The following is a 25,109-nucleotide window of genomic DNA, read 5'->3' on the forward strand; positions in this document are numbered from 1 at the left end:
CTCTAACACCCACAATCCAAATACAGAGTAAATCAGAACAGTCTAGTTTACTTAGTATTTCTATATTTTTAGATGTCTAACTCTTCCTTTCACTAGATTTCCCCTAGTTTTTCTCAATCTTTGCCTTCCCCACTCTCCTACATGGCTTTAATATGGAATAAAAACAAATTTTTAATAGTTTCAGATTTCCTATCCTTAATAGCAACATTTTTAAAATGCATCTCAAAAGTATAGTTTGGTGGAGATAGTTACTATAGATCCAGTACTTCTTATAGGCCTCTACTACACAAGATGAGGTTCATTTGAATAATAAACATTCGGATGGGATAGTGTTCTTTAAAATATTTCTAAATGAAATGGTTATCTGGCTCCTGCAGAGAACTACTATTTTAGCCTTCTCCTACTTTTTTAGGCTTTTCTTCAGGTGAAAAGAAACGACTAATTCTCTTCCTTTGATCTTTAAGATACGTACACGTTGCTGCAACTGAGCTCTAAGGCATAAGTACATACTCTACTGTCACAAGAAACCAGTGTCCTCAAAAGCTACTTAGCAAAGAGTAGATTAAATTAGCATACGTGTGACCATTTTGTAGTGCAGCACGTAAATTAATACTGGACACCTGACTGATTGTAGAATGTAGCAAAACTATTAAATTTAACAAATTCTATACAGTTGAGTCAATGTCCCTAGTAATTCAGTTACAGCTAAGTATTACCTGTCCCCACTTAGAATTCAAAGACTGTAAGACTCGGGTGTTTAGGTTTTTTTTGTTTTGTTTTTCTTTTTCAGTATTTTTATGATGACAGATCCTTTTGGGAACTGGATGAATGCTATGGACCTTCCTTTCCTATGACCCTCCCTCTGTCCTCCTCCCTCCTCTGCCACTCAAGGTTAAAAGTCCTTACCTTAGGATATTACTTTGCCAAGAAAAATCATATGTTACTGCACTGGTGACATTAGTGGGTAAAACCAGTACCAGAGTTATAAATACCAGTACCAGAGTTGCAGATAATATTATATGAAACTTTACGATACAGAATATAGATAGATGGCACAACAGAAAGGTAGAAAGTCTAAGAGTATAAAATAAAATCAGCTTGCTCTTAGTCCACATAGTTTCTACAAAGTTAACAGTAAAGTTCTGTCACACCAAATGCATCGAACTCTCAATGTTATAAATATGAACTCATTTCAAAGTAATGAACAATGATACCCATAACAAATAATCATTTAATGAGCATCTCTTTAATAAATGTAATATATGAAGATACAGCTTCATAAAGCACTTTAAATGTTTTAAACAATAGTTTCTTATTACTAGTTAAAAATCCATACTAGGCTGATCCTGACCAAAGTGATCACCTTCTAATATCCAACAGATAAGTCACCTCAGATATGTTCCCAATTGAGGGTTATTTTCACTGACAAAATTACTATGAGTGGTAGTAATTTTGACACACTTCAATGGTTGTGATGGCTGAGAATCTGGCCAAAAAGAAAAAAGCTGTTTGCAGTAAAAAACAAACAAAACACATATACCTTGTTTAAGGATGAGAACTACAAAATAAAACGAAGTCCTGTGTTTTTAACACCATTTTACAAATAATTATGTATCTCTGTCTCTGGGACTCTTAACCTAGGACTATTCAAGGTTCTGAAAGTATGTATTCAAATTATAGGTTCATTTTCATTAATTTACTTATTAGCAGCATCACACAGAACAGAAAGCAAAGAAATAAAATGTGCACCAGAAAACATGTTAAGTGCAAATGTGTAAGTCTTTATAAGTATTTTTAATCCATAAAAGTGTTAAGCATCTTTCTTTCTTACTAACAAAAAAACGTTTTAAAATGGAAGCCTGCAATAATTAAGGTCCCAAATCTTATGGTATGTTACCATATATACCATCTATACATCTATCTAGAACTTTCAAGTTTTTTTTTTCTTTCAAAATGACTACTTCGGGCATTTAAATTAGTTTTATATAGTTGATTTACTTATTAAAAGCACACTTTTCTTCTTTGAAAGGTTTAAAAGCAATTAGACATTTTCTAATTGAAAATAGTGAAGTATTAAAATTTTTACTGATGGTATAAAATTACAATTTTAATTTAACAAAATATATATTTCTATATGAAGAAAGACTACCAAAATTAAGAAAATCCATCCAAAACATTATAGCAGTATCTCAATGTGGAAAAAGATTAATATGATCAAAAAGTAGCTTCATTTTCAAGAAACTAATTCATGGCTCCATAATTGGAATAAATTCCTAAAAATATTATGTAGCCTGGGAAATCCCTTGTACTCTGTTCCAATGGTTTATATTCTTAAAGGCTGTATCTGTAAATAATCCCATGATAAGGAGAGAGAGGGAGAAAGGGAGGAAAGGACAGGGCAAGAGAGAAGGGAAGAGAAAGAAAAATTCAGTCCCTAAAATTTCAGGCATGATCTCTGTAGAAATCTGCTGAGTGGGAAGGGGGTTATATATTTTCTTAAGATTGTTTTTTGTCACCATCATACATGAATGACAACTTAAATATATTCATATCTTTTATTCCTGACAGAACTGCTTATTTCACTGTTTTCCAGTACCATCACAGAAAATAATCTAAAGGTAAGATGATTTTTTTTTAACCCCTTGGAAATTAATGTTATTATTTTGCCCAGAAGCTTACAGACTAAAAAAAAAAAAATTTCATAGTTAATCATTTTAGCCAGGATGTATCTTGCTCTTCATTTGGGTTTATTAATTTTGAATAGAAGTATAGGGACTGTCTATTTCCAATCTGGGGTCTTTTTTCTGAAAACTTGTATTTCTATTTATCAGTTCAAACTTGTATGTTCTTCCCTATCTTCTGCTGGTTTGATCTCAATGTTTTACCTACTGTAATACTTAATCTTGATTTTTTTTTCCATCTAGTATTTCACATGTAGTTCTGAAACATTTCATTACAAATGATGTGGAAAGAATACTCTTCTAGAACGAATCAGATCAAATCCAATCCTTCCACTCATTAGTTGTAGGATTGCAGGCAAGTTACTTAATTTCCATTTCCCTAATTATAAAATGGAGATAAGGCCTACCTGGGTAGATGTGAGGATTAAATTTCATACATATCTGTATGTATATTTATTACGTGGAACCATACCTGGCATAGAGTGAGTACTCAAAGGGAAGGCATTCTGTTCTCGTTATCTTCCATTTTGAATGTGATGTTCTATAGCATTCATTCTCCTCTATATTGCAACCAAATATGATTCCTTGGCTCTTACAGCAATCTATTCTTTTTATACAGTTGTATGTTTTCTTAACACGTTTGTATAGTTGCTTTCTAAGTTCTTTTCATATGTCACGTATTAAATAGGGAAATAATTTATTGAGAACCCATACAACTATCTATCTTATTTGTTGTTTGTCCTCTACACCCTTTTATCTGAACCTACCAAAGAAAACTCATCCTCAGAAGAGTTATTGAATACACTGGCCAGCACTGTAGGTCTCAAATGATATTTGATGAATGAACTGTGAATGAACCAGTGAGAACTGTGCTAACTAGCCTTCTCTTTCACTCCTAGAGTTGGAAATCAAGCCAGGTCACGCGACTGGCACTAGGGCCGGAAAGAGAAGAATTCTGGCACGTTTTTGGTGATGGATGACCTTTGATAGCTGAGAAGATTTTGTAAAATTCCCTTTCACAGTTTAAAGATCTAGTTTCTCTTTGCATGTTTATAAGTAATGATTCCTAATTTTCAGAATAATTTTAGGCCTCTTGCCTAAAGGTTCACATTTACTGTAGAAACACTATACTTTTTCTTTTAAAGAATTTCATTCAGCCTCTCTTCTCTCTTCCCCCTATCTGTACATGGCTTTCCATGCCTTGCTTTTCCTTACAGTTCAATACCTTTAAACCATAAAGATCATATTTTTGGAAAGGCTGATCCCGAAAATAAGTTTTATATTTGATCATATATTTTAATTATTTTAGATTTCAAAAACTCAAGGGGAAAGAAATGAAATTTAGTTTATCGGACAACCTGGTTTTTGTAACTTCAATGTTATGCAGGAGTGAGTAAACTATGACCAGTGGGGCCAAACCTCGTCTGCTGCCTATTTTTGTAAATAAAGTTTTACTGGAACACAGACATGCTCATTTGTTTACATAACATCTATGGCTGCTTTTTAACAGCAGCAGAGATGAACAGTTGTGATAGAGACTGTATGGCTTACAAAGTCCAGGCTGTAAGAGAGCCTTGATGTCTCTAAGCCTCCTCTTAGGAAAGGGTCTAAATAAAAACAACACAAATAGCAAATATTTACTACACAGTTACAATATCTTAGGCACTGCTTTGTTAAATTTTACATTAATTATCTCTTTTAAAAATTGGGTAAAATTTTTGCATAAAATTTATGGCTAAAACGTGAATTGGGTACTTATTGTAATCCCTATTTTCAGATGAGAAAGCTGAGGGTTTTTTTAAATTTATTTTTGGCTGCATTGGGTCTTCATTGCTGTGCGCGGGCTTCTCTAGTTGCGGCGAGCGGGGGCTCCTCTTCGTTGCAGGGCATGGGCTTCTCATTGTGGTGGCTTCTCCTGTTGTGAAGCACGGGCTCTAGGCACGCGGGCTTCAGTAGTTGTGGCACACAGGCTCAGTAGCTGTGGCTTGCAGGCTCTAGAGCGCAGGCTCAGTAGTTGTGGCACACAGGCTTAGTTGCTCTGCGGCATGTGGGATCTTCCTGGACCAGGGATCAAACCCATGTCCCCTGCGTTGGCAGGTGGATTCTTAACTACTGCACCACCAGGGAAATCCTCTTTTTTATTTTTTTTAACAACTTAAGTTATATTGGGATTAAATGACAATTTAAGGCAATTATTAATATATATAGTAAATAAAATGGAAACATTTACATTTAAGACATTTATAGATTTTAGTATTTTCCTCAGTAACAGTATTTTCACGTCTTTATTCAAAGCACTTTTCATATATGTAATCTTATTTTTTTTAAACTGAAGTATAAACGACCTACAACACTATGTTAGTTCCAGGTACACATCATAGTGATTTGATATTTCTATACATTTCAAAATGATCATCATAATAGTTACCATCTGTCACCATACAAAGTTATTAAAATATTATTAACTATATTCCCCACACTGTACCTTTCTTTCCTGTGACTCATTTATTTTGTAACTGGAAGTTTATAACTCTTAATGTCCTATTTCACTCACTCCTCCCATTCTCCTTCCTCTGGCAACCACCTGTTCATTCTCTATATCTATGCATCCATTTCTGTTTTGTTATGTTTGTTCACTTATTTTGGTTTTTAGATTCCACATATACATGAAAATCATATAGTATTTGTCTTTCTCTGACTTATTTCATTTATCATAATACCCTTGATGCCCACCCACGTAGCAAATGACAAGATTTCATTCTTTTTTATGGCTGAGTAATATTCCACTGTATATATATACACCACATCTTTATCCATTCATCTACTGATGGACATTTAGGTTGCTTCCATATCTTGGCTACTGTAAATACTGCTGCAATGAAATTAAGAATTTAAAAATTCTTAACTGAAATTCTAAAATGATGGCCACGAGAGGTTACAAGTGGAAGTTTGTGTTATATTTATACAACTGCTATCACTATTACTGTATTTCACAACTATTACAGTAGTGAGGAAAAAGTGAACCAAGTTTGAAAACTGAGCTATTTTTAAGTGAGGAAATGCAGGAATATCATTTACACTAAGAACATCTGTTTTAAAGAGGTATGTGGTAAAACAACTTTGAAAACAACAAAGCAAGGAAGGGTTAATTCCTAGAGATATGGCTTCAACGCAAATTTAACTAAACTATATAGGTGGATAAAAGACAATGTGATAAAGATTGGGAATACAAAGATACCTTCTAAAAAATTCATAGCTCAACAGGGGACAGGCAGGTAAAAATTAATATGGGGTTCTTAACTGCAAGCAACAGAAACCAATTCATACTGATCAACAGAAATGTAATGCATTAAACAGGCATTAAAAGTAGTTCTCAGAATTGCTGGGAAGTTTGAAGAACTGCACTCAGTAAACGGGCAGGAACTGAGCGAGAAGGCTTAAAGGCAAGAAATAAAAATCAAAATCTGTGACATGAGCCACCTGAGTACAGAAGAGATGTCACTACTTCTCCTTTTGGCAACTGGATGCTTTATTGCTGCCACTACATCTTTTACTGTGCCCACACAGGCTCCAGATACAAGCATCCAATTAGTCATGTTTGGGCTATGGGCCAATTTCCTAAAGTTTGGGCACGAGAAAACAATTTATTTGTCCTTTTTTGCTTTTGTGTAGTGGGAGCCAGGGCTTGCACTTCACCAAGATTCATACTATATAGCAGGGAACTCCTCAAACACAGGAAGGGGCTTCAAAGGCTGGGAAGCCCCACCCCCAAGAAAACAACCCCCCCCTCTACAAACACTGTATCTTAAATCAAGATTTGCAGAAATATTTTGAGGGGGAGTCTCTGTGTGCTCAAATACCTATTCAAATACTTAAATAATAACAAGTGATATACTCCTATACATTCACCTTTGTTTTTTTAACCAGTCATTAAGACAAAACTCTTTTTCAACATTCAAAACTTAAAGACATATTTCACAGAGCAAGATTTGAGTTTCTTAAGCCACTCAGTTTTTCAAACTCAAGTCCAGGGACTTGTCAGTCAAGTCAGGAGCCCATAGCTCTCAAGTTTAAGAAACTACACTAAAACATAATATAATAAGAAAGCTCTATATTAGATACCATGTTGGCATAAACGAGGGATTAACTACAGTCAGGGAATGCTATGCAGAACAAAAACTTTAAAATAACCAGAAATTTACCAAGCAAATGGGGTGGGGCAAAAAAAGAATACTCCAACAGAGGTAACAGCTAGTATAAAGCACTTCATTAGGAAACACTGTAGCGTAGTGAAAAAGGCACCTGTTCAGGTCAGGAAAAGTGAATTAAACTCCTAATCCTAATTAGCAGTATAATCTGGGTCAAGTCCTTTAACATCTGATTTTTCCTCATCTACAAAATAAGGGAGACGGACTAGATGATCTTTAAGTAGGTTTGCTACTAAACAAATTTCTGGTTATTATTATTAATCACAATGGTTAACATTTATTGGCACTCACCATGTGGCAGGGAAAATAGTATACAGTTTACATATATTAGGTAGGTATCATTATCCCCATTTTCCCCAATTGAGGAAACTCAAGTTCTGAGCAGTTAGCTAACTCATTCAAAGTGATCCAGTTAGTAAGAGAGCCACAGCTGGAGGATTTAATTGCAAAGCCAATACATTCAATCATAGTTAAACCAATCACAAAATTCCAAATTCCCTAAGGACAGGGAATTTGCTACTATGGTTTTTATTATGCTATGGGTAATATGTTTATTATCTACCTTTTTCTGATATCTAAATTTTTCAGAGGGCCAAGAATTTAGACCCAAGTATCAAAATATTCATTACTTTATATGGTCAAATAGAAATCTTTCCAAAATATATCATACACATCTCTGTTTAGATAAAAGTAGATCAAATTTTAACTTTTCTTGAAGCTCAAGGTTACATTTATACATATTAATTATTGTATGGTTCTGTGGAACTTTAATATAATGTGACTCTTTTCTCTTCATTTTCTTGGGTCAGCTTATGTTTTTGTTTCTTCTCTCACTGCTTTCATTAATCACAGGTCCTCTACACCCTTATAATGGTTTCTGGACTAAAAAAATAAATCAAGTTGCAAAAAAATTACTTTCAGCCATATTTCTCATTACAAGGTGGCTTTTGATGTAGTACCATAAAGTAATTCTTAATTATCAATTCAGCTGTGATTTGATGACCTAAGCACAACTTTATTGTTTCAAATACTTTGACACAGAATATTGCTGTACTGTACCATATCCTCCTATCTTAAGATACTTCATAACGAATTAAAATCTAAAGCATCATGTCTTCACATAATGCCAGCGAGCCAGAAAAAAAAAAAAGTTTAATGTTTATGAAGTCATATGGGTTAAATGTGAGGTAGGTTCCAAAAATGCTCCTTGTTTCCCTGAAATGATAGAAAAAAGGAAAAATCCTTATAGGAACCCTCCTGCAAAAATTCTAAAGAGAATATAAGAGGGAAAGTGGCTCTATCCCATACTAAAACATATTATGAAACTACCATTAAAACAGTTTAGTATGGATAGAAAAAGAGCAAGAAATCCAAACACATATTGGAATTTTCTTTATGATAAATAGTTCAGATTAGTAGGTAAAGAGGAATTACAATAAATGTAGAAACTGTTAAAAAAATACACAAACTATATTCCTATTTCATGTCTTACTTCAAAATAAGTAACTGAAGGATCAAATGCCTAAAATGCAAAAAAATGAAAAACAGAAGTTCTGGAAGAAAGACCAAATTTATTCATAATCTGATAGAGGAGAATAAACAGGTCTCTTTAAATAGGACACAAAATCCAAGTCACAAAAGGGGGAAAAAGGGATATACTTAACCACATAAAAAGTAAAGACTGTTGTAAAACAACAACCAAAAAAATGAAGCCAAGAGACAAACTGGAAAAAATATTTGCAAAACATATGATAAAAAAACTAACTTCCTGGACTTCCCCAGTGGTGCAGTGGTTAAGAATCTGCCTGCCAATGCAGTGGACACAGATTTGAGCTCTGGTCAGGGAAGATACCACATGCCGCGGAGCAACTAAGCCTGTGCGCCACAACTACTGAGCCTACATGCCGCAACTACTGAAGCCCGTGCGCCTAGAGCCCGTGCTCCGCAACAAGAGAAACCACCGCAATGAGAAGCATGCACACCTCAATGAAGAGCAGCCCCCCGCTTTCCGCAACTAGAGAAAGCCCACACGCAGCAAGGAAGACCCAACGCAGCCATAAATAAATAAACAAACAAACAAACCCAAAATACTAACTTCCTTAATTTATAAAGGGCTCATACAAATCAATAAAAAACAGACCAATTACCTACTAGAAAAATGAACAAAAGATATAAACAAGAAATCTGAAATGAATACAAATGCTAATAAAGTTCTGATGTTTGATTTCCTCATTAAAGAAATGCAAATCACCTATTCAAATGGCAAAAATGCAATGTCTTAGGGAATGATCAGTCTCAAGTGCTACTGATGTGTGTCTAAGTTGATAAAATTCATCGGGAGGGTCATCCAGATATAGCCTGAGAAGCTGTCAAGCATATGTACAAAGGTAATCATGATAACATACACTGGAAAAAGATGTTTATCATGGAGCATTAGTTAAATAAATTATGGTATATCCATAAAATGGAGGCATGCACCATTTAAAAAGGCAGGGGGATGAATAAATTTCAATGTAGAATCTAAAATAAACTATTAAGGAATTAAAAAAAGCAAAGTGCAGAAGTGTGTATAGAATTATTTTTAAGTGGGGAAATGGATGAGTAAGCGGGTTTTCCAATGTTTCTCTGGAATTAATTATGTGAACCTGTTAAGTGTGGTTAACTTTGTTCACAGGGACTGGGGCAGAGAGCCACAGGTCTTGCATTTTCTAATCTGTTCCCGAGTTAATGTCACTTTTTAAAGTTAATAGGAATTATCTACAGAGTAGAATTGTGGGCCAATTTTTGCCTTTTTAAATACTTCTCTGTCTTAAAAATACCTAATAAAATCTATATTTTAAATTTAAAAAACCACCTGGGTAGGGATAATGGGCAATGGGACCCTTTGTTGCACTTTATTCTATCAATACAGCTTTATCTCTTAAATAATAAGCATATATCATTTTAAAATTTAAATCAGCTTTAACATATTACACTTTAAATTGTTTGCCCTAGTTTGATAATGTTTAAAATCTCAAAGCAAAACACTACATATGGACATCTGAGTGAAAACTTGTCTTCCAATGTTAAAAAGATCTTGCATTATTTTAAATTCAAAGTAAAAGACTAATAGAAAAGTATCTATACTAAACTTTCTGTATCTACTGAGGGCACCTTCTTCTACAAGCTGACCTACTGGCTTTCTGACTGGGTCACAAGCCCTGCTGCAGAAAGGGCATAACACAGTGACAAATTTTTATAAGAAAGAAACTGATAATTTAAAAAAGAAGCAAACAAACAAAAAGAAACAACAAAAAAGGAAACTGCATAAAACTGATACATGCAAGATAGTGTGAATCAGGACCTCTTTTCAATTGCCTATTTTATTAGGAAAGTGAAAAGTGATCCCAATAAGTCATGCAATTTCTAAAGATTAGAGTTGATACTTTTCTCTCAGGTTCAAGAGATCATTTTCTCTCACAGGTGAACAATTGTTGCTTTTCAAACATACCAGAGTGTCAAAGGCAGGTGTAATTAGATTGGGGGCTGGAGAGGGAAAGGAAACCACAGAGAAAGGGAAGTTAGAGGCCTGATGTATAGTATTTCACAGTAAGTGAAACAGAAGCACATGTAAACAAGAGAGTATATATATCAGACCTACTGTAGATTCTAAGGTACTACTTATCAATATAACTCACAAGCATTCACCTCTAAGAGAGTTGGATCCTCAAAACTAATCACAAAGCTCACCTCTAAGTAGTCTCAATGGATAATTACCATCCTGCTGTGATTATTTTTAATACTTACTCAATAATACAGTACTCCCTGAGTTACCTAGCATTATTGAGAAATGAAAGTCAATGGTATGCTGACATAAATAGCAAGGAGCTTTGAAGCCAGAGAGACTAAGTTCAAATCTCAGCTTCATTACTCAAGAGCTGTATGACCTTGGGCAAGTTATTTAATCTTTGCCTCTATTTCTTCATCTCTAAAATCTCTAAAACTGGGTTAACAATATTAACTATGTTCAGGGGTTGATGTGATAAATAAATGAAATTATACCTGTACATGGCATCACAGTACTCAAATATATAAAGTTTTAAGAACATATCTTTTGAAAAAAGTGCCATTTGTTTAATTTAAACCATTCTGAATAGAAGTCTCAATACTTCAGTTAACTTTTGTTTCTTCTTAAGGCAAACAGACACAATTTAACTTTTCCTGTACTGTACAGGATCGTAATTATTAATACAAATTATAAGATTACGCATGACGACACATACAAAAAAGTTTCCACAAGCTTTCAATCAATCAATCAATTAATCAGTTTCTTTACAGACACTTTGAGAAAGACAGCACCTGACAAGACTTAAACTTTATAGCGATGTCTCCATGCTAATTATTTCCAAATGTAACAATTTTACAATTAAACAGTTGAAAATTTAAAAAACTGTACCCCTTTTACTATTCCTTATTCACAGAGATAACTTGTGCTTGCCTCCTGCAAGCCCCTTTCTCATTTTCTTAATGTGCTCATGCTAAGCAACTGTGAGCTAAGAAGCCAGATAACCATTTCAAGGCAGACTGATCTGGTGAAAAATATATGGGCTGTAGATTCAGACAGCTCTGGGTTTAAATCCCAGTTGTGCTACTTATTTTGTGACCTTGTTAAATTACTTAACTTCTCTAAGCTTCAATTTCCTCATCTTCAAAATGGGAATACTATTACCTATATTGAAAGGCTGTGGTAAAAGGCAAATGAAAATTTACGTAAAAATCTTACAGAATGCTTTCTAGTACCTGGCAATATAAGTCATCCTGTCAATGGTAATTATTATTATATAACTAATGCAAGATGTTGAAACTATAGTGAAGTTAAGAATAAAAAGAATTTCTTACTTGGAACATATGCTTTTAATGTGTGAAATTCCTTGGCACTATACTGGAGACACAAAGATGAAAAAGGATATAGTATCTATCCTCCAGAGGCTCACAGCCTTTAATTAAAGACAGACATATAAACAAAATCACAGCAATTTGATAAGTGAAACAGTAAAAGAGGCAGCACTCCATTTGAAGTCAAAATGCTTCTCTGGAAGAGATGATATTTAAGCTAAGAGGAAAAATAGCTCACCAGGTTGGGAGTTAGGGACTGAGGTGAGCTGACTTGGTCAAAGAAGATGAAAGAGCACATGTGAAGATACACAAGTAAGAAACAGCCTAGCAGGGTCTGGAGCAGAGAGCGTGTAGAGAGAGTTTAAAAAGGCAAGCATAGGCCAGATTTTCACGATCTAGTACGCCAAACCAAGGAGGAGTTGGCCCTTTTTTAAAATAAATAATGGGGAATCACAAAAGTGTAAGGGCAGTGAAGAAGGTTGGCTGAAAAAGATAAGATGCTCAGATTCGTATTAGAGAGAGATCCCTCCAGCTGAGATGTTCAAGTTGATCAGGAAAGAGGGGGGAACTACAGTCAAGGAAAATACAGTCCAGATGGTTAAGCAGCAGCAACTAATCTAAAGTAGTGATGATAAGAATGTAGAGTAAGGAATGGATGAGAGAGACTGAGAAAGGGAGTCCTGATAACACTCAGAAATTTGGGAAAATTCCCCAATTTCTAGTTTGGGCAAATGATTGGGTCATAATGTCATTAGTCAAAATGGGGACAAGAGAAATAGAAACAATTTTTGAGAAGAAAATGTGAGCTCAATTTGGAATTTATCTGAATGGCGCTATCCATTAGGCAGTCCGGAGCTCAAGTGAGGGCCGAATTAACTCCAATGGGAGAAATTAACATAAAGGCAGAAATGGAAGGCAAAAATAAGGCACCAAGAGGAATCATACAGATTGAAAATGGGTGAATATCTACTATTACTGCTCATGAATATCTTACTTTCTCTTGTTTTCCAATTGGACAAACTGCTTACGAAAGTGAGATGTTATTTTACTTTGCATGCTACTTTAAAACCATGAACGCTTTTCCACATAGGTCTGCTTAATATAAACATATGAGTTTTCTGAGCATTGCGTCCAAATTCTTCACTATTATGCCAGGCTGAGCAAAGTGCTGGGGGCCTGAAAGGTGCCCAAGAAAAATGGATGAATTAAGTAAATATGGTCTTTTGGTCAGTCAAGAAACCAATTTGTTTCAGATACTGTTTTAATGACACAGATGAATATTTAATATGGAGTAATCTTAAGTTTTTCTTTATATGCTGCTTTTTCCATTTAGGAACATAACAATTTTCAATGGTTTTGGAACTCTGAACTTATTTTTCAGAATTCAAGAAGTTACCCCAAACCAACAATTTATGCCTATCCATACTCCAGATTTCTGTATAGAAGTCAGAAGCAGATAGAAAAATACAATTATTGTTTTTTAAAATATTAATTTTAAAAAAGGGAAATACTAAAATGCTTCACCCACAGGTCCATTCTTAAATGTTAGCAATGTGAGAGATATTCACAGGAGTACTCAGAAGAGTATTTTTAAAGATTCTCACCCCTTAGAAGGAAAGCTACACAAGTCCAAATGTTTCTTTACGTACTTTCTTTGTACACACTCAGATAAATGCACATTACATAAACTTAGAGAATAATAATGTGTGCAAAAATTGGTGGATGAAAAAGGTAAATCAGTGAATAAGCAAGGAAGATAGAGGCTGAGCAGAAAAAACCATGTTATGAGGACCTGAAATGTGAAAAGGCACAATAAGGGAGCTCAGTCAGAAAAAAATGGAGTGCTAGTTTTTGGTTGTTTTGTTTTTTATTATTTTTCATTAACAAAGCAAAAGATATTTGAAGAGACTCAAGTTACCCAAGAAAAACTAAGAAAGGAAAAAGCTCAATGGTCTGTTCATAGAATTACTTTAGAGTCAAACCTTTTTGGATAAACCAGTTCTTAATACTTTCTTTTACTTTGCTTTGACTGTCTATCCTTCCCTCTCATGCACATCTTTTTTGTTAATGACAGTAAGCAGTATGGTAGTAATAGGGAAAAAATCAAAATCAAACTGAATAGAATGACCTAATTTAAAAACTAACTGAAAATAAATTAATCCATTGGTATTGGCACATATTTTTACAAAAATGTTTTTGTGTGATTGAAAACTATGCATAATCTGCCTGGATGTGGACCTTGGGAATGTCCTGCTAGAAATCTTGATATCATAAATTTTCACAATTACAGTTTAGATTGTGAGAGACTGCATGGAGAAGTTAAGGAGTCTAAGTTTGGGAGTCAGCAGTTTAGTTCTGCCTTCGTTTGTTCTCTCTATAACTTTGGATTTTTTTTTTTTCTCTTAAGTACCCTGCATCTCAGTAATCTTATCTGTAAAATGGGACTAATAAAAGGACTTACTTTACAAGACTCACAAGGATGATACTAAATAATATAACAGGAAGACACTATATAAACTTATTTTTATAGCTGCAAGCTCAGTACTTAAGAACTTTTCATATCTCAAGAATATCAAATAACCTAGGTTCCACCATTAACAGAAAAACAAAAGCCCACTCACTTCCAGAGTACTTCAGTGTCCCACCACTGGAACTATACCATGGACTGAAGTGTTCCAAGTAATTTCCTTCCTTTAATCTTAAGGGAAACATCCAAAAAGTCCGATTTCAGACTATGCGAAAAGTCTAAATTGTAATGGTACTAAACAGAGTAAAAACTATCAGTAGCTTGCCTTGCACAATCCTGTAAGTTTTAAGAAACTCTGCTACTGGTTACTTGTTTCTAACAGAACTCTGAAGCAAAAACATAGCAACATACCAGTGGTCATATCCTTTGAAGAACTAAAATCTGGATTGGCTTCTTACACTTTTAGAAGGTGAGCAGGATGCCCTCCCTGATCATGTCATAAAGCTATACTTTTTAGAAGCAAGATGTGCTCCATGCTTAGGTAATAAAGTCATACTTTTGTTTTGAAAGACTTCTTTTTAGATCACCATATTAAAATCACATGTAAGTTCTCTCCTAATTACACAATGCACAATTTCAGGGTCCAAAGGCAGGCCAGCTTGGAAATTTTAAGTTTACCACTTGATCACAACGTGGATTCACATCTGGGTTTAGGTTTGAGGTTAGCTTTCTTCATCATGATTCTACCCCCAAGAGTACTGTGACTAAACTGCCTTACTATTTATTACACATATAAGCATTTCTGATGGAATCAAGGAGAAAGACAGAGTAACCAAAGTTCACACACTTGTTTGGAAACTGCTCAGATAACTTAAAGACGCCCAGATGCTAAATGCCAACCTTACCACTGGAAGCAAAGAAGTTATTTGTTTTAGCGGGGGAGAGGGAAAAGGCCACACCCAAAGTTAAACGACTTCACAGTGAAGTGATACCAAGTTTCAGAATTTTAACTACTGCTATTTTCGGTACTCTTTTTCACGGTCAATGAATACTTTAAATTCATAACAGGCCCAAAGTTAAAGAAAACGTTCCTCTGACCCTAATCACTTGTTACTTCATTCAGTAGTGGGCAGGTCCAAGATGGAGAATTACCTCGTCCAGAAAAAGATTTAAGTGTAACTCTGGAGTAGAAAAGGGCCGAACTCAAGTCATCAGGGCTCGTAAGTGACTCTAAAAGAGCGGGTCACCACTCTCCCCTCCCCCAAGAGGTCGGGAAGGCAAGAGCCTGACTGTGTCACCACGGCAGTTACCTGACACAGAACGCGACCGCGTTGTGTGGACCCATCTTTCAGTTTGGACGCTCCCTGCCTCCCGGCTCTCTAGGTGCCGCCTCCACCCGGGAGGTCTCCCCCACCCCCGCCCCCGCCAGCCCAGCTCCCAGCAGCTTCCTCAGCCTCCCCTCCATCCCACCTCCGTGCTCTCGCGACTCCACTCATCCCCACGTACCTTGGCCACATAGTCTTTCACCTCATCCAGGTCTCCGTTTTTCAGGGCCCACATGAACTCCTTGTCGCACATTACTGCAGCGGGGCGGGCCGGCTAGCCAGGCAGAAAACGAGGAGGCGGTGGCAGCAGCAAGCGGATACCGCCGGGCGAGCGGGAGACAGGGCCGCGCGGAGCCGGAGCAAAGAGAAGGCGGGGTAGGCTGGCAGGCGAGCGAGGCAGTTGGCCGCGGCGACCGTTAGGGCGGGAGAAAGAAAGTTTTTTGCGGCCACCGGGCCCAGCTGAGAAGGTTCCGCCTGGCCGAAGAGAAGCTGGAGCGCTTGCACTTCCGGTTCACTCCCCGCTAGGGCCCTCCCCCAACTTCCTCTTCCTCTTCCCGTCGGCGGAACGCCCCGCTCGGGACCCCGCCCCGACGGCCCGCGGCCGAGCGCCCCGCGTGCGCAGGCGCAGTGGCTGGGACGGCTGGCGGAGATTGCTGGGGGAGGAGTGGGCGGGTCTGGGAGGCCAAACAAGGGGGTCGGAGGTCAGGAAGGGCAGAAAGTGTGTGGCGGGAGTTTTAGGGTATTCCAGAGGGGATCAGGACGTTTCTGCGCCCCATAAGCGGGAAAAACTTAAGAGAAACCCACAGCCTTGGAGGGCATGTTGCTCACCTTCCTAGTGTGCAGTAGGAATTTTTGATTTGAATTCCTTGCCTTCTCTTTCCTTTCCCTCCTCCTCTCCTTTTCTTTCTCCTTCCCTCGCTTCCTTGCTCCTTCCCTTCCTTCCTCTACTGTCAAGCATCCTTTAGGCTCCTACTGCATGTCAGACTCTGCTAGGCACAGAGGCTGTAGGAAAAAAGATGGCATAAACCAATTCTTGCCCTCAAGGAACGCTTCCATACTTATGACAACAATGTGAATTCAGTGTGCCAATACTACGTGTAATGTTCTGTGGAGGGAAAAACTCTACTCATCTCCCCGACCAGCAAATGATATCCAGAGACTAGGAATTCAGTTTGATGCCATAGGGCAGAGCAAACTTAACTGACCGGTACAATTTGTGTTTTTTAAATTTTTTTGTTCGTTTGTTTTTAATGCTTTGAAGCTTCAGGACCGTTCTAGTGAAACCGGTTCTACTCTTCCTAGAGTTTGGCTGTAATACCCTGGGGCGCAGCCACCAAATGAATTGTGCCTCAACCCTAATGACCCAGGCGTGCACACATGAACATAAAGAAAGCCAATAAAAATGCTTATTGGAACTATTATATATATATGTATAGTCCATTATTTATGACCCACTAAACGGATAAATGATAAACTACTTTACTAGGCTTGCCATATAGAATAGGGGTTCAGAACACAGACTGGAACCAGAATGCTTAGTTTTGAATACAGGACCCAACCTTTGTTAATTTTGTGTCACCTCAAGCAAGTTATTTAACCCTGCCCTGTTCAGTTTTCCATATTTGTTTAGGGGATATGACAGTAGTGTTCAATAAGCGCATATATATATATATATATATATATATATATATATATGCCTGTGATTTAGAACTAGCAAATAGAGATAGAATTCAAATCAAAAGAAAAATCTCCAAATATTTAATAGCTACCTTGATTGTTATTCTGTTAATTTTACTTTCTGACAGAAATGCAACTTCACATACCTAATGATGAAACATTTCTGGGAACAAATCTCAAGGATGAATTTGCTAGGTAAATCCTGGAGTTCCTATCTCTTTTCTAATTCCCACCTGTGTGATCTTTGAGTTACATCCTGCTGACAGCTCTTGGTTTATGTCTCTAGCCCAGACTTCTCTTATGTGATCCATTCTGATATTCAACTTCTTACCCATTTGAATGTCTCAAACTTAACATGTCCAAAATAGGATTTGGTCTCTTCTAGATTCTAAACCTAGTTGTCCCCTGGACCACGCCTTCTCTTTGAATGACACCACCAACCACCTTGTCACTAAAACCAAACTCTATCCAGGCCTCTGTGAGCCCTCTTGACTAGGCCTCAACCTTCGTCTATAAAGACTTGAATAAACATGAACACAGGCCCTATCAGCTCAAGGCCACATCCTAAAATAATGCCAGTCCCCCTTAAAGTGGCTGCATGAGAAAATTCAAGGCTGCCAAGGCCCCTGTTTGTTCCAGTCAACACCTCCCAGTCTGTGTAGGAGGGTAGAACCCTAACTTCAATGATTGCCGCTAGCAGACACAGCTGGCCTAATCGCATTTACACTGACTAATCTTTTGTAATTTTTTACTTCCCTGACTCTACAGAGCCCCCACTCCACCACCCCTCCTTCATTCTCCCTTCAAAACACCTATTCATCTCTATACAAATGGTAGTTTTGTTCTGTTCACGTTGGACTCTTTTTCCCTATAGCAATATTTCTTACTGATAAAAATCTGTCCTTACCACTTTAACTAGTGCCCTGCTTTGTTCATCCTTGACAATGGGAGTCATATATAACACCTGCTGCTCCCAACCTTTCTCTTATTCCATCCATCAGTAAGTCCTTCAAAATATATCTTAAATTGTTCACTTCTCACCATCTTCCTGGCTTGCTGCCCGCCCCAAGACCCTTCCCAGCCCTGTCATCTCTGCACTGATACAGTCGTCTCCAGCTGGTCCCCATTTTCACTCTCACCCTTTTCCAATTAATTCACCACATAGCCAGTTACCTTTTTTTTTTTTTTTTTTTTAGTGGTATGCGGGCCTCTCACTGTCGAGGCCTCTCCCGTTGTGTAGCACAGGCTCTGGATGCGCAGGCTCAGCGGCCATGGCTCACGGGCCTAGCCGCTCCGCGGCATGTGGGATCTTCCCACGCTGGGGCACGAACCCGTGTCCCCTGCATCGGCAGGTGGACTCTCAACCACCGCGCCACCAGGGAAGCCCCAAACATGCATTTCTTATCTTTAGACCTTTCAATGGCTTCCTACTGCATTTTAGGATAAAATTCTAAATTATTTGCTATGGCCTTCAGGGCCCTCTGTGATCTGACCCTTATGGTCTCTCCCATTTCATGACACTCCCTCCCACCCCATTGCTTCTTTGTTTCCCATAGATCTCATCTTCTGTCAGTTTCAGAAAAAACCAAGCTTATTCCACCCTAGGGCTGTTATGCTTGTTTCTTCTTGTCTGGAATGTTCTTTTAATTCTTGCTCACTCCTGAGGTCTCAGTGCAAATGTTACCTCTTCAGAGAGGCCTCTCAGACCATCCACTTTAAACAGGTCCCTCAATCATGTCTACCATATAGTCCACTTTTTTTGTTTTTAACCTCTTTAAGTTCACTTATCATAAATATTTTCACTATTGTTTCTTCTTGTTGTTACCTATTTTGGCAGGTATCCAACAGATATTTCCCTTTGTCTGCCATCCTAGGCATAAGAGAGAATTGCTCTTGCTGGCTTCCCTGTGGTTGGATAATGTCATGTAACTAATTCTGGCCTATTAGTTATGAGCAGAAGTAACATGAGTCACTTGCAGGCTTGCCAATGCAAGACGCTTCAGAGTGCTTTATTCCCTCTCCCACAGCAGCCAGCAATATTCAAAACAGTGGCTGCAGTCAGCCTGGGTTCCTGAGCAACTTACAATCAACAGAACTCCTCTTCCATCCCATAGTGGATATCCAGTAAAATAATAATGAAACTTCTGTTGTTTCAAGCCACTGAGATTGTGGTGTTTATTACTGCAGCAACACTGAGTCAGTCTTGACCGACACAGAAATTATTGTCAGAAGTGAGCTGTTACTCGAACAAAAACCTTAAATACATGGCATTGGTTTAGGGCCTAGGTAGTACGCAACAAAGGAAGTGATATTGGAAGCCATGTGGATAGTGAGTCATTTTCACAGGAGTGAAACATTTGGCAAAACAATCTCCTGTGATAGCATGGTGATGCATGGAAGACAGATAACGTACCCTGTATACTTGTAGCTCTAGTGGAAGAGGCTGGGAAATGGAAAGCTGGTGGCATGTGTTGGGAGCTATTTTTGTGTGTTGCCTGGGGGGGAGGGGAAGGGGAGGGGGAGGGCGGGCATGTTTTTATTTACTTTCTTTCCAGTTTTACTGTGATATAATTGACATATAACATTGTATAAGTGTAAGATATACCACATGGTGATTTGATATGTGTATGTATTGCAAAATTATTACCTCCACAAGGATAGTTATCACATCCATCACCTGATAGTAACTTTTTTTTTCTTTTGGTGAGAACTTTTAAGATTTACTTTTAGCATCTTTCAAGTATACAAGGCAGTAGTGTTAAGTATAGTTATCATGCTGTACATTAGATTCCCCAGAACTTATTCATCTTGTAAATGGAATTTTGTACCCTTTGACCACCTTCACCCATTTCCCCCACCTTGCAGCCCCTAGTAACCACCAATCTACTCTCTGTTTCTGTGAGTTTGGGTTTTTTTAGATTCCACATGTAAATGAGATCATACAGTGTTTGTCTTTGTCTGACTTATTTCACTTAGCATAATGCCCTCAAGGTTCATCCATGTTATCACAAATGACAGGATTTCCTTCTTTTTTTCATGGCCCACTGTATAGTATATCACATTTTCTTAATCCATTCATCTGTCAGAGGACACTTAGGTTGATTCTATGTCTTAGCTATTGTAAATAATGCTGCAATGAACATGGGAATGCAGACATCTCTGATACCCTGTTTGAATTTTATCATGAAAGAATGCTAAATTTTTTCAAATGCTTCATCTGTGTCTATTGAGATGATCATATGATTTTTATCTTTCATTTTATTAATGTGATTTTTCACATTTATTGATTTGTGTATGTTGAACCATCCTTGCATCCCAGGGATAAATGCCACTTGGCCATAGTGTATGATCCTTTTAATGTGTTGTTGAATCAGTTTGCTAATATTTTGTTGAGAATTTTTGCATCTATATTCATCAGGGATATTGGCCTGTAGTTTTCTTTTCTTGTAGTTCCCTTATCTGGCTTTGGTATCTGGGTAATGCTGGCCTTGTAAAATGAGTTTGGGAGTGTTCCTTCTTCTTTTTTTTTTTTTTTTTTTGGGGGGGGTGTGTGTGTGTATGTGATGGCACATTTGTGGGGTCTGTGATGGGAGGTCTCTAGAGTCAGTGATGGGGGAATCCGTAGGGTGAATGATGGGGAAATTTGGAGTGATGGGAGGGTGTGTATGGTGTGTGATGGGGGGAGGGTCTCTGGAGTCAGTATTGGGTGAGAGTGAGTGTTGGGAGGTTTATGAGATCTGTGACAGGGTGGTGCTGTTGAATGATGGGGATCTGTGGGAAAAACAAATGTTCTTTCCCATTTTTCTTGGCTACAGCATGGCCATTTTACCAGCTGGCATTTATGCATTTCTAGTCTGATGATTTGGTGAACTTTCTTTTTTTTGAATTTTATTTTAGTTTTTTATACAGCAGGTTCTTATTAGTTATCCATTTTATACATATTAGTGTATATATGTCAATCCCAATCTCCCAATTCATCACACCACCCCCCACCACCACTTTCCCCCATTGTGTTCCCTCTTTTTCAATTTTTGGTAAGAGTTTGAAAGGATTGGTGTTAATTCTTCTTTAAGTGTTTGGTGGAATTTGCCATTGAAACCATCTGGTCCTAGACTTTTCTTTGTTGGGAGATTTTTGATTAGTGATTCAATTTCCTTACTTCCTTACTTGTTATTGGTCTGCTTAGGTTTTTTATTTCTTCATGATTTGGTCTTGGTAGGTTATATGTTTCTAGGAACATATCTATTTCTTTTAGATTGTCTAGAACAACCTAGGCATATAATTGCTCATAGCAGTCTCTTATGATCCTTTATATTTCCATGGCATCTACTGTAATGTCTCCTCATTCATTTCTATTTTATTTGAGTCCTCTCTCTTTTTTTTCTTGTTGAGTCTAGCTAAGGTTTGTCAATATTGTTTATCTTTTCAAATATCCAACTCTTATTTTGTTAATCTTTTCTATTGTTTTCCTATTCTCTAAGTTTATTTCTGCTCTAATCTTTATTATTTCTTTCCTTCTGCTAACTTCGGGCTTATTTTGTTCTTTTCTAGTTCCTTGAGGTATAATGCTAGTTTGTTTGAGATCTTCCTTTTTTCATGATGTATGTTTTATATCTGTAAACATTCCCACTATAACTGCTTTTGATATATCCCATAAGTTGTGGTATGTTGTGTTCCACTTTCATTTGTCTCAAGATATTTTTAAATTTCCCTTTTCATTTCTTCTTTGACCCACTGGTTGTTCAGAAATGTTTTGTTTAATTTCCACATATTTGTGAATTTTCCAGCTTTCCTCTTGTTACTAGTTTCATGCCACTGTGGTTGGAAAAGATACTTGATATAATTTATATCTTCATGAATTTGTTGAGGATTGTTTTATTGCCTAACATATGATCTATCCTAAAAAATGTTCCATGCATACTTGAGAAGAATGCATATTCTGCTGCTATTGAATGGAAAGTTCTGTATATGTTTGTTAGGTACATTTGGTAATTATTGTTTACATAAGCTATTATAGGAAAAGATGAATCAGAAAATAGTTGTTGAGCTTGCAACTAGAAATGGAGGAGATTACAGAGAGTCCAGAGATTTGGAGACTTGCACTGTTGGAAGATACAAATGATTCTCATCTTTAACTGAGATGAGCAACAAAGGCTGATTAGAACTCATCCATGTGTCAAGGATCAAATCAAGGATATGACTGTCATACTCATGACTAAAACCTCTGAGTGGATTAAAGTGGTTCCCAGTAAGTTGGGTTTTTTTAATTTTTTAATTTTATTTTATTTATCTTTTTAAACAGCAGGTTCTTAATAGTCATCAGTTTTATACATATCCGTGTATAGACGTCAATCCCAATCTCCCTATTCATCCCACCCCCCCAACACCACTTTCCCCCCTTGATGTCCATGCAATTGTTCTCTACATCCGTGTCTCTATTTCTGCCTTCCAAACTGATTTATCTGTACCATTTTTCTAGATTCCACATATATGTGTTAATATACGATATTTGTTTTTCTCTTTCTGACTTACTTCACTCTGTATGAGTCTCTAGGTCCATCCATGTCTCTACAAATGACCCAATTTCATTCCTTTTTATGGCTGAGTAATACTCCATTGTATATATGTACCAGTTCTTTTTTATCCATTCGTCTGTTGATGGGCATTTATGTTGTTTCCATGACATGGCTATTGTAAATAGTGCTGCAGTGAACACTGTGGTGAATGTGTCTTTTTGAATTATGGTTTTCTCTGGGTATATGCCCAGAAGTGGGATTGCTGGATCATATGGTAGTTCTATTTTTAGGTTTTTAAGGAACCTCCATACTGTTCTCCATAGTGGCTGTATCAATTTACATTCCCACCAACAGTGCAAAACGGTTCCCTTTTATCCACACCCTCTCCAGCATTTGTTGTTTATAGATTTTCTGATGATGCCCATTCTAACTGGTGTAAGGTGATACCTCATTGTAGTTTTGATTTGCATTTCTCTAATAATTAGTGATGTTGAGCAGCTTTTAATGTGCTTCTTGGCCATCTGTCTGTCTTCTTTGGAGAAATGTCTATTTAGGTCTTCTGCGCATTTTTGGATTGGGTTGTTTGTTTAATATTGACCTGCATGAGCTGTTTATATATTTTGGAGATTAATCTTTTGTCTGTTGATTTGTTTGCAAATATTTTCTCCCATTCTGAGGGTTATCTTTTTGTCTTGTTTATGGTTTCCTTTGTTGTGCAAAAGCTTTGAAGTTTCATTAGGTCCAATTTGTTTATTTTTGTTTTTATTTCCATTACTCTAGGAGGTGGATCAAAAAAGATCTTGCTGTGATTTATGTCAGAGAGTGTTATTCCTATGTTTTCCTCTAAGAGTTTTACAGTGTATGGTCTTACATTTAGATCTCTAATACATTTTGAGTTTATTTTTGTGAATGGTGTTAGGGAGTGTTCTAATTTCATTATTTTACATGTAGCTGTCCAGTTTTCCCAGCATCACTTATTGAAGAGACTGTCTTTTCTCCATTGTATATCCTTGCCTCCTTTGTCATAGATTAGTTGACCATAGGTGCGTGGGTTTATCTCTGGGCTTTCTATCTTGTTCCATTGATCTATGTTTCCAATTTTGTGCCAGTACCATATTGTCTTGATTACTGTAGCTTTGTAATATAGTCTGAAGTCAGGGAGTCTGATTCCTCCAGCTCCATTTTTTTCCCTCAAGACTGCTTTGGCTTTTTAGGGTCTTTTGTGTCTCCATACAAATTTTAAGATTTTTTGTTCTATTTGCATAAAAAATGCCATTGGTAATTTGATAGGGATTGCATTGAATCTGTAGATTTCTTTGGGTAGTATAGTCATTTTCACAATATTGATTCTTCCAATCCAAGAACATGGTATATCTCTCCATCTGTTGGTATCATCTTTAATTTCTTTCATCAGTGTCTTATAGTTTTCTGCATACAGGTCTTTCGTCTCCCTAGGTAGCTTTATTCCGAGGTATTTTATTCTTTTTGTTGCAATGGTAAATGGGAGTGTTTCCTTAATTTCTCTTTCAGATTTTTCAGCATTAGTGTATAGGAATGCAAGAGATTTCTGTGCCTTAATTTTGTATACTGCAACTTTACCAAATTCATTGATTAGCTCTAGTAGTTTTCTGTTGGCATCTTTAGGATTCTCTATGTATAGTATCATGTCATCTGCAAACAGTGACAGTTTTACTTCTTCTTTTCCAATTTGAATTCCTTTTATTTCTTTTTCTTCTCTGATTGATGTGGCTAGGACTTCCAAAATTGTGTTGAATAACAGTGGTGACAGTGGACATCCTTGTCTTTTTCCTGATGTTAGAGGAAATGCTTTCAGTTTTTCACCATTGAGAATGATGTTTGCTGTGGGTTTGTCATATCTGGCCTTTATTACGTTGAAATAGGTTCCCTCTATGCCCACGTTCTGGAGAGATTTTATCATAAATGTGTGTTGAATTTTGTCAAAAGCTTTTTCTGCATCTATTGAGATGATCATATGGTTTTTCTTCTTCAGTTTGTTAACATGGTGTATCACATTGATTGATTTGTGAAAATTGAAGAATCCTTGCATTCCTGAGATAAGCCCCACTTGATCATGATGTATGATCCTTTCAATGTGTTGTTGGATTCTGTTTCCTAGTATTTTGTTGAGGATTTTTGCATCTATATTCATCAGTGATATTGGTCTGTAATTTTCTTTTTTTGTAGTATCTTTGTCTTGTTCTGGTATCAGGGTGATGGTGGCCTCATAGAATGAGTTTGGGAGTGTTCCTTCCTCTGCAATTTTTTGGAAGAGTTTGAGAAGGATGGGTATTAGCTCTTCTCTAAATGTTTGATAGAATTCACCTGTGAAGCTATCTGGT

General features: G+C 37.0%; 1 protein-coding gene across 1 annotated transcript in view; it reads right to left on the reverse strand.

The window, feature by feature from the left end:
- MTPN (myotrophin) overlaps positions 1-16,120 on the reverse strand; it is a 61,993-nt gene extending 45,873 nt beyond the window's left edge. The window contains exon 1 of the mRNA XM_079932266.1: positions 15,738-16,120. Coding sequence (XP_079788392.1) covers positions 15,738-15,809 — 72 coding nt within the window. The 5' untranslated portion in view covers positions 15,810-16,120. The remainder of the gene's footprint in view (positions 1-15,737) is intronic.
- Positions 16,121-25,109: the final 8,989 nt, after the last annotated feature.

This window comes from Stenella coeruleoalba (assembly GCF_951394435.1).
Source record: "Stenella coeruleoalba genome assembly, chromosome: 9".
In the NCBI taxonomy this organism is placed as follows: domain Eukaryota; kingdom Metazoa; phylum Chordata; class Mammalia; order Artiodactyla; family Delphinidae; genus Stenella; species Stenella coeruleoalba.